The 11003-nt window shown below is 42.4% G+C and overlaps 1 protein-coding gene across 1 annotated transcript; it reads left to right on the top strand.

Annotated features, from left to right (window-relative positions):
• Positions 1 to 385: 385 nt before the first annotated feature.
• On the top strand, positions 386 to 1757 carry foxq2 (forkhead box Q2). The gene is made up of 2 exons (XM_076279267.1): positions 386 to 694; positions 1404 to 1757. Exons 1-2 carry the CDS (start codon positions 386 to 388, stop codon positions 1755 to 1757), a joined length of 663 nt encoding a protein of 220 aa, XP_076135382.1.
• The last annotated feature ends 9246 nt before the right edge of the window (positions 1758 to 11003 follow it).

Genomic DNA, 11003 nt, shown 5'->3' with positions numbered 1-11003 from the left:
GTGGGTGTCAAAACCTGAAGATGACTTACAGGCAGTTTTAATGGCTTGAAGTTGGAGGTCAGATTCATTACAGCATCTTGACTGAATCAAATTGACTGAGACAGTGGCGAGGTTCAAGTGCATCAGTAGAGTGACAACAGTAAGCCTTCATTTAATTATCCGTCAAAGACAGAGAGGTTGCTTCTCAAAACTCAGGTGTTACTTTCCTGCCAGCGAGACCACGCTTATTGGACTGCAGGTCTTCACTTTTTTTGTCAGTGTACACATTTGGATCATGGAAGAAAGCGGCATTAATACCGAATCGCGGGGGCTTTTAGGATTACGCTTTACTATTGACTATCTGCTGTTCAACAAAGGTACCAAGAGTGAGTGGGAGGGTTCAGAGATGGAAAGCACCAACGTAAGCAAAAATTCCCCCGACACCCAGGACAGTCAAAGGGAGGAGACCCCTCGAGATGAAGAAGAGTGTCCAAAAAGTGTAAGCCCAGAGATGGGTACAGATGCATCCGAAGAGGACAATGATGAGGAGGTCAAAGGTGAGGGGGCAGAATGTAGTGACGGCCAAGAAGACAAGCCCACCCAGTCCTACATTGCATTGATCTCAATGGCCATTCTGGCTTCGGAGGAGAAGAAGCTTTTGTTGTGTGACATCTACCAGTGGATCATGGATCACTATCCTTATTTCAAGAACAAGGTAAGGCCAGGTGGTGAATATGAGGGCAGCAATTAAATTAGTTGAATTGGTATTAATTCACATCATTTTATCAGCTAAGTGGACCAGTGACTAGTGTATAGAGAAATAGTAGACATACAGAATGATAATAACATGAACACCCTGTTTAATGCAGGAAGGCAAAATTTGCAGGAAGGCAACATTTACTAAATAATATGGTAATGTGTTTTATGGAAGTGTCTATTAGGGAAGTGTTGCTTTGGATGAAAGTGTCTGCTAAATATCAGTCACTTTTAAATTAAAAAAAATAGGCTAATATGGATATAATTACGCTGACACAAGTATGTGTGTGATAATGGAAACTGTACCATAAACAGTGGTCTTAAAAAGTAATGAGTTTAAGTGATGCCTACAGTGCCTTAAGGGGATCTTGTTGTTGGGTGGTTTATTGACCTACACTCTTGTTAATCCAGTTGACAGGACATACTGGTAACCTGTTCTATACCAGGACGTAAAACTAAGTCCTTAATTGTTGTGACAAGTGATTTACCTTGAAGGATTAAGGTAGGGTAACATGATTGAGAGTAATGGGGAATATTTAGCCACCAGGCTGTCAACTGAATTTTATGACCTTTTGGTGCTTAGTTTGTGTTTCCTATAAACACCCAAGAAAGCACTACTACGTTTAAATTATGATACCTTAAGTGACAATGTATTCATTTTCTTACAGGACAAAAATTGGAGGAACAGTGTCCGACACAACCTCTCCCTGAACGAATGCTTCATCAAGGCAGGGCGCAGTGAAAACGGCAAAGGCCACTTCTGGGCCATCCACCCAGCTAACTACGAGGACTTCTCCAAAGGGGAGTACCACCGGCGTCGGGCCCGCCGGCGGATCCGCCGGGTCGTTGGGCAGCTCCCGTACCCCCTCATGTCCCCTTATCACCCCCTCCATCGACTCAAGGGGCCACCATGCTGGTGTTGCCCCCCGAACCACCAGCTGCCCTACCTGCCTCCTGGGATCTACTGGGGGTTGGCCGCCTTGCAGGCTCGACGCAACATCACCAACCACGCTCTGTTATAGGCTATCTATCACATACAGGTCAATAGTCTCTTCTATAACTCAACAACTAATTCGTATTCAAAAAACACAAATGCACCCTATGCACATTTTAAAAACAATGTAATGCGATCCAGCACAAGATTTCTGCATTATGTGTTGATGGGCATGATTTAAGCCCCTGTAAATATATTTGTTTGTATGTTTAATGGGAACCTGAGCTAAAATTCTATTTAACAATGTAATATTTTTATTGAAAGATTTGAAAATATTTAAAATGTTATTTCTCCACTGATCCAAAGGCTTTGTTCTTTATTATATTATATTTATTATTATTTGAATGAATGAATCTATGAATGAATACAATTGCACAATTTGTACTGAACAAAAACACTTTTTATATAAATTATATATCAGCTTACACACACTTTAAGTTGATACATAATTTAAGAAAATACCCTGAGATAACAAATGTTTAAATTACACATTTAGTTATCTCAGACTGTATCTGAATAATGTCAGTGAATAAACTGCATTCATCATTATCATGTTTACAAGCATTCCAATAAACTTACAGATTCATCTATACTATGTGCTTCAATTGTGTGTGTGTGTGTGTGTGTGTGTGTGTGTGTGTGTGTGCGCAAGTGTGTGTGTTTGTGCGTGTGTGTGTGTTCATGTATATGTGTGTGTGTATGTGTTTGTGTGTTCGTGTGTGTGTGTGTGTGTGTGTGTGTGTGTTCATGTATGTGTGTGTGTGTGTGTGTGTATGTGTGTTCATGTGTGCGTTTGTGTGCGTGTGTGTGTGTGTGTGTTCATGTGTGTACATACACATCATTAAAAGTGAACACATCCTCCTGGCAGGGCCCACTTATGGTGCTAATTAATCATGGTTGTCAGGAGGCCAAATCTTCCGCAGTAAGACCACAGGCAGGCTGTCCAAAGCTGACTCAGGGGATAAGAAAGAGGATAATCCTGGAAATCTTCAAGTAGTTTCGAAAAATAGGAAGCTTATCACACAGTGTAATCTGGTAACCGCTCCTCGAGAGAGGACTCAGGCGCGCGTAGGCTGTAACGACAGGAGGGCAAGCCATACGGCAACGGATGAGTGCAGCTTGATTAGGTCATCAAATGGGATGAATGACAGCAGTAAATTCAAATAAAAATGTTTGAATTTTAGTGAATGAATTGTTATTGGAAAGGGTTGGCAGGAGAATTAACACAAAGCAAAAGACAAACTTGAAAGAATTATCACACATGTGAAGGTGGATATGGGAAGAAATAAATGCTTGAGATTAATGCACATCAGTAAATCCACACAATACAGAAGACAAGTAATAGACTTGAACAAAGTATGTGTTTTAAACCTGCCCCAAAGACTCTTTCAGAGTATTTTCTACCATGCATGTAAACATGCTCTTTTATATTCCTCCACAAAGTATATGATATTTCCTCTCTTCTCCCATTGAGAGCCTTACTACTGGGAGGAAAGAGGGAGTTCATATGTATTTAAGGATCAATATAATTTTTGACATAACATTACTGTACCAACATAAAAAGGAGTGAGATAAACCACTGACTGAGTGTTTCTGACCATACATATTTTGAAAATGAGACTACATTTTCAGCTAAATGTAGCATATGGTTAAATAAATCAGTTATTACAACCAGACAATGCTCAAAATCTTTAAAAAGCCCAATTCTGTGGAGGGTAGTCAGACTGGTAGCTAGATTGTGTCTGTGTATTTGCTATTTAGCTTAATAAAATTAGTACACATGAACCTGTTCATGGGAAAAAATTAAATTAAATAAGACTAAACCTAAATTAAATATTTAATGTGTTTTTTATTTAACACTTGTGACAATTAGAGCAATAAGAAATCCATGTAATTATTTTTTTATTCACCAAATCTCTGTATCCATTCAGGAAAACCTAATTGGTCCACTAATTTGTTTAATTCCCATGAATTGCACTCTGCATTAAATCCTCTTCAATTCGCCAGCTTTAGGGTTTTAATTCTGTTGCATATGTTTGCCGTATGCTGGTAGGAAACAAGACACAGAACGGGCTGAGTTCAGCATGTGTGATTAGACACACACACACACACACACACACACACACACACACACACACACACACTCTCTCACACATGCATATGCACACACTCCGCACACACACAATCGAAAAGGCATCACCCACCTACACACAAGCATGTGCACACACACACACACACACACACACACACACACACACACACACCAATAGACTCTTGACTTAAGAACAACATTTTACTCTTATATATGTACTTAGCTGAATTAAAAGCTGCACCTCTGCTTCAAGAGGGATCTAGTCATGCAATTAGTCAAACACCACCTCCCATCCCACACATCTCAGTGCAGTACTTATCTTAACTTGGTTATTAAACATGAAATAATTAGCGTTAATCAATCACTAAGGGTCCTCCAACTTTAGGCCTTAGTGGCTTATGTATGGAAACAGTGGGAGGTTTGTAGGATTTTGTGTTTTATCTTCTTAATCTAATAGGATAGGCGGAAAGGGGGCAGAGGTGCCTAGATTAGAGCCGGGAGCTAGCGTCAGATTAACAGAGAGTGAGGCAAGGTAACGGGTCGTGCTGTGAGGGCAACCAAAACATTCTGTTCTTGTTTTAGTACAGTGACACATTCCATGGCTGATTTCTTATCTCGTGAGCAAAAAGCATGTCCTGTCCATGCGGTGGACCTTCCATTGGGAACCTTGTATTTAGTGAGAGTGTTTTCATTTCAAGTGTGCATTTTTTTTTACAAATACCACAAATACAGCACAAAATTAAGGACATTCACTTTGTGGCGGATAGTAGTCATCTTTGGTAAATTTGAAAATAGGCTAAACATTCATAGTATTGAAATAAGTCTGTGGATGCAAGAAATACCAAACCCAAGTCTCACAAAACTGTCTGGAACCTCTCATACAAACGCACATGGCTGAGCTGTTTTGGCAGAGATGGTGATGTGGTGGTGTGATCTGCTTGGGTCAATTGGGTATGATGGCATAACAAATTACTTTGTTAAGCCTGGAGAGGACAAAAGACAGCTGTCTGTGGTTCTCATAGACTCTATTGAGCAGATGATTAAAAACAGACATCTTTCCTTGGTCTCTGTAATGACATGCCTTTTCTTTGCGTAATCGACAATACATTAAGTAGGATGTGTAGCATAACCCACTTACCACACTGAACACCTATACTCGAGGTTTGCATTAGCAATAGCGAAGTTGGGTCAAAGGAATTTAAAGGCCCCGGGATTCGGGAGGAGGTCCAATAATGCCAGATCAATAATCATGAATGTGAAGCGAGGCGCGATATTCCTGTAGGCCTATGCAATAATTTGCCTCCCTGTGTAGCGCTGACATCTTTGAAGGCATGTTTTAGTGTCTGTCTTTTCATATGCAACTGTCCTCCCAGAGGTACGCTGTTTGATCTTTGCCTCAAACCCCTCTACTCTCCCCCGGGCGATGTTGACCTGTTGATTGGCAGCTGGGCTCAAACGTATGGTAGAACGAAGCATCGACCGTCAATCCCGAGAGCAAGGTGACGACGAGTTGGGGAGCCCGGCAGTCCTCGGAACCCTCTACTGCCACTAGATGGCGCAAGACACAAATGAACTGGCCGTGCACGTACAGTGCTATTTCAGTCGGTATCAATTTCAATCGAACTCTATGCGTATTTGTTACGGTCAGTTAACAGCCTCATCTATTATGCTGCAAACTGAAGGGAATATGAGAGAAGTGTTTCATCAAAATGTCAAAATCGGTTCTTTCATCAGATCAGGTATGGCTTGGGGGACATTTTGGGTTCTTTGTCATTCTTATGTCTGGTGACAGTCAGAGGAAGGCAGATGAGGAAGTAGCCTACACACACATCTGCAGTGGTGTGGTATACACTCTGCTCTGCATGGACAGGGCTGTGATGCTGTCCAGAGCTCTTTCTCTCTCTTTCCTCCAGAGATGGTATGGTTTCCATGGAGATGGCTCCTCGGACCAGGCCAGAAGTGATTCCCTCTGACCCCAGAGAGTGACCTTTGCCCCATGGGCCATGGCCAGGGTCAAGAGGTCAGCAGTGGCCGGAGGGCAATAAGAGCACTTCCACGATTGGCTCTGGGGTTCGGCCACTATACTGCCCACTCCTAGGCAGTGTCTTCCATATTTCCTCCAGCTGCCTTTGTGTAGAAGCAATAACAGAACACCTGACATGTGTTGGAAAAATACAACACTAATGACTTATTCTGATTAAATAGATTAACCAGAATGAAGGAACATAATACCCACAAAAGATATCATATTTTTACATACCCATTTCAATATAAAATGAGGAGAGATATTCTCTTGTGTTTTATTGTTTTGTTCATTTTCAACCAGGGTGATCTTGACAAAGGTAACCAGGGGAAAATATATGCATGTATGTATGTTTATGTGTGTGCGCGTATGTGAACATGTGTGAGAAGAAAGACTGAGCGAAAGAGGGTGAGAGAAACGGAGAGAGGGGGGAAGGGGCCACCCACCCACCATCACGTTAGTTACCGAGAATAATTATGAAATCGTGGGCACTAAAACAGTCACGTGACCACGTACCCCTCTATTCTATATCCAAGTCATTTATTCCCCAGCTGATAGGTTGTCAATATTGATTTATTAATTTAATGGCTCAAGCCTGATAAAAAGGTACTATGCATAGATAGTGCACTAAGGAGCGCATTAAGGATGAAGATTATGGGCAGCAGTGTGACAGAGAGAAAGGGTTAATTGTGTGCAGGAGAGGAGAAAGTCACACACAGAGAGAATGCGGCAGAAATGAAGGGCTGTATAGAGCACCGAGATGGATTGAAATACTGTACGCTTGTATGTAATGCACGAATACCTGCAGAGCCGTGCACTTTATAATGCAGTCTTTTTTCTGCATTAAGCCACAATGCATATCTGGGAGGAATGCGCATATGGAGATGTATGGCTTGCATTAGCCCGAGCAGCATTTATTCTGAAATAAATAAACTAACGGAATGAAAGGAACATCAGCATGTATAGAGGAAAGATAAACACACATATATCCTAACCCTCCTTGGCCTTTTCCGACACGTCTTTGAAATGCTAATGAGAAGGTAATAAAACACCAGAGACTGTACACACTCCCACTAACAACCTAGATCTGCCCCCCAAGTCCCGGCCGCTCTCCTTGCCATTACATAACGTCCGTGGAACAGGCTAAAAGGTATTTTAACTGGACCCTGTGACCTCTGACCCTCCTCACCTTCCTCTGCTAACCATAACCTCCTGACCCCACTTAAATAAGCAACTGACAGCACTGCCATTCAACCTCTACACCTTTTTTGTTTGCTACTAAAACCTTCCATAATTTTACTTCATTAAAACATACAATTATGCAAAATATCATACGATAACTGTATATATATATACCCCTACAATTATAGCTGCAGTAAGTAGATTTAACCTTGCATAAGAAATTGTGTTGCCTCTACATCACTCTTTTGTTTACTGTACCCTTTCATAATTCAGCTTCAATACACAAATGTACATATTTTTCACTATATCTGACCCCCATGGCCATGATTTAAAGCAGCAGAGATTTCGTCTTACAGCAGGTGACTAGTGACAATACTATCTCAGTCTCAACCTTTATGCCTTGCTTGTTTGTGCCTGAAACCTTCCATAATTACATTAAAATTTTACTTTATCAAACATTCAAGTATGCATACCACATATCTGTATTTGACCTCTACAATGTTAAAAGACATACTGATTTATCTACGGTGCAAATATAGGGTGATGGTGGAAGTCGTGTCTTTTTATGATTACTGTAACACTCATGCATTAGAAGGGGCTCTTGTTATGCTCTTGAGGCTGATTTTCTGAACGGTGTAAGTAACCCGACCCCCCCCCCCCCCCCCCCCCCCACACACACACACACACACACACACACACACACATACACACCGCGGCTTACATCAAGCCATGGCACACTGTAAGATTTATTCGGTGTGGCCGTCCGCCTGGTGAAGGCGCCTTGCCTTTGCCTTCAGGGAGCTGTAGCTTTGAGCTGACAAGAGGCCAGGCGAATGGAGTGGGAAAACGTCAGGAGGAGAGGGAGAGAGAGACAGAGAGAAAGAGAGAGAGACACAGAGAGAGAGATAGAGAGACACAGAGAGAGCGAGAGAGAGAGATAGATAAATACAGTAGATAGGTAGATAAATAGATAGAGATAGAGAGAGAGTGATAATGGACAGAGGTTAAGAGGTGTCAAGGCGAGACACGAGGAGAGGAGAGCTGGAGTGAAAAGGAGAGGCGAGGAGAGAAGAGGGCTCAAGGACTCTTAAGAGTGAAGTCTGCCCGATGCTCTCTAGCCCTCTCCACTGATTAGCCAACACAGCCCTTCACTTAAACGGCACCCTTCACTTACACACTTGGCACACTGATACCATGATGGCCGACACACTGACACCACGATGTGGTGTTTGAAGCCGTTTGAAGAGCCCTTGGTGGCGTGGCGTCTCTCACATCGGATGTGATGACCAACAGTGAAGTGAAGTGGAAGACAGACATGATGACACATAGAAGTGAGATGTATGGTTCACACACATTGCTTTTACCACAAGTCTTTTTTATTTACAAAACCATATAGTGACATCTATATAGACACATTTAATCTGATAAAGACATGTACGGGTTTAATAGTATTTTTATTTGAGAGGCAAATTTATTTTTTTCTAATGTATACTTACAAACTAAGAACAATTGGATAAGGAAAAAAGACCCCAGACTGTACAGGCAAATCACACCACTGGCTTAAGGGTGAAATTGTATAAGCTCTGATTTGCATCCCGTCTCTGACTTCTTTCTCTCTCTGTCGTTATCCCCCTTCTCCACCTTTGGCCTCTGATTAATCCTGCTACGGTGAATGCATTTGCCTAATTTAGCTCCGTGACCTTTGGCCCTCTAATATGATTTAGTGCATCTCTGAAAATGAACCCTAAGGGGTCAGGAAATGGTGCCTAAGGAGCTGTCAGAGGATTAGAGCCAAGACATATTTTGCACGTTTTCCATACGTATCTGGGCATTGGGCAAACAAGGTACTCAGTCACATTAGTTGTTCCAAGGTACTGTTCTTCATGGGTCACTGACCACTCAGGGAGATTCTGGGAACGGAATTACCGCAGACCTGATGATAACAACTGTTCATCACACCACCCCTCTCCCCCCTTACATGTGAGGTGGAATAATGGACGGGTATAGAAAATAATGGATGCAGATAAAAAAAGCAGGGATGAAGCGGAGGTGGTGAGGGGGTTGTTGGGGTGTGGAGTGGAGTGGAGGCCAACTTGCCCCTACTCCAGGCGCCACTCCATGCTGTTGTTTTATTAGCCCCTGTCAGATTGCAGTTCGGCCTCAACTGTAAACACACACAACGGGCTTAATTAAGAATTTTTGAACGGGGAGACAGTCGAGTCCGGAAACATTAGGGAGGCGCAACTGGGCGCCATAAAGATTGATGGAGACAAAGAGGGCGACGGAGACAGACTGAGTTAAGCGCTGGAGAGGAGGCAGGGAAGAGGGGGGTGGTGGTGGTGGGGGTGGTGTAAAGCATCTCGGGGGCATATTCTTGTGTTGCTCTGCACAGTGCGTGGAGATAGGCCTGGACAGATAGGACAAGAGATTTTTAATGCCCCTAACAGCCCTGGTTGCATAGGGCAATAACAAGGACGAGATCCGCTCTAAAATGTTTGACATCCTGCACCGAGATCAATGGATTCCCAGCTTCGCACATTAGCACAGCATACACACCTAGGCCCTCGTGTGCGCTGATGCTACCAGCACAGATGCATGCCCCCCTCCTCTCAACATTAGGTGGCACAGAAACATATTGATCTTGTTCTGCATGGCACAAACATTCGAGCTCCATTTGCGGTTAATGCAGGTCCCCAGCATAATGGTTTGATTAAAAACACACAGAAAATCCCTGTCTTAGAGTTATTTTATCTGGGTAATGTGGTCTTTGGCAATGATTCCGTGGCCGATGACAAAATCAATGTTTTATTCCACTTAGCACACAACATTACTAATGGTAAACTTTGTTTTTTTTTCAGATCGGATGCACTCCCCAAGGAGCAGTAAGAGCAGCATGGCTGAACACATGTACTCACAACTCAGAAAATAAATAGGCTGAGAGAACATTATGATATGCTCTTAAAAAATAAAGAAAAAACAGCTGCAATTAATGACTGCCTCCAAACGATGGCCTACTTTTAGTCGTCGCTGTTCCAGGGTGACGTATAAACTACGATGAACCAAAGGACTCCCAATTATCTCAGGTTTCTCTGGTAAAATCAAAGGATTGAGCGGGGTTTGAAGGACAACACTTATGAACACTCCACTTTATAGGCTCTTAGCTCGAGTTCTCTGAGAGACACTCTGATTGTCAGGTTGTAACGGGCACAATCTCACCACTGATGACAGAAACATAAGCATCCTACACGTGCCTATGAATTTATAAACACAATATCAACAAGGGCATGTCTGAAGATGTGAAGAAATAAACACAAAGGAGGATTTCCTGGAAGATATCATGAAGTAAAAGACAATAAAATTTGACATTTCGGTTTACCAATCCTGTGTATTGGCGAGATCTCACAAATACCTCAGTAAGCAATGCAAAAAAAAAGAAAGAATTAAATAAAACTCACCCCCTTTTCAAAGAGAGTATTTGTCATTTTCAGAATAAAGGATTTCAAAAATATATCCCTCAGCCAACCCCCACCCAACCCTCCCCTGTTCTCACTCTCAATTCCCCACTCTCCAGTTCCGATCAATACAGTATTGATCAGCTCTCTCCATGTCCATTATCCAGAAGTGACAAAATAGCCTAAAACTGTTGCAGCAAATAGCATACCGTGTGTGTATTTGCAAATGTATAATGTGTGCGATTAATAAACAACGCCCATGCAGGGATGGGGAAGTGGGGGGGAAGTTAAGCATTCAACACAAAGGCAAATTGCGTGAGACATTACCGTTCTAAGCATCTCACAATAAAATATCTTGAATTAGCCTTTGCACAATGGATAGGGTGAAATTCACTGAGTGGTTTCCTGAAACGCTATTCTCTTCCTACTCCCCCCCCGTACCTCTCTCTCTATTTCTCTTTTTCTTTTTCTTTCCTTCTCTCTCGCTCCCTCTTTCTTTCTCACCATAGACAATGCTACGGGCAA

This window comes from Alosa pseudoharengus, unplaced genomic scaffold, assembly GCF_046254945.1.
Source record: "Alosa pseudoharengus isolate Yale_2024_CS ecotype anadromous, Long Island Sound unplaced genomic scaffold, YU_APseudo_1.1 YU_APseudo_1.1_scf_11, whole genome shotgun sequence".
In the NCBI taxonomy this organism is placed as follows: Eukaryota; Metazoa; Chordata; class Actinopteri; order Clupeiformes; family Clupeidae; genus Alosa; species Alosa pseudoharengus.
The sequence above is the reverse complement of the archived record's forward strand: the minus strand, read 5'-3'. Positions and strand labels throughout refer to the sequence as shown.

Bases quoted from the DNA above. Each gene is read 5' to 3' on its own strand.
- foxq2 (XM_076279267.1), top strand. From the start codon at position 386: ATGGAAAGCACCAACGTAAGCAAAAATTCCCCCGACACCCAGGACAGT. The intron at 695-1,403 runs GTAAGGCCAGGT...ATTTTCTTACAG, and splicing joins ATCCTTATTTCAAGAACAAG to GACAAAAATTGGAGGAACAG.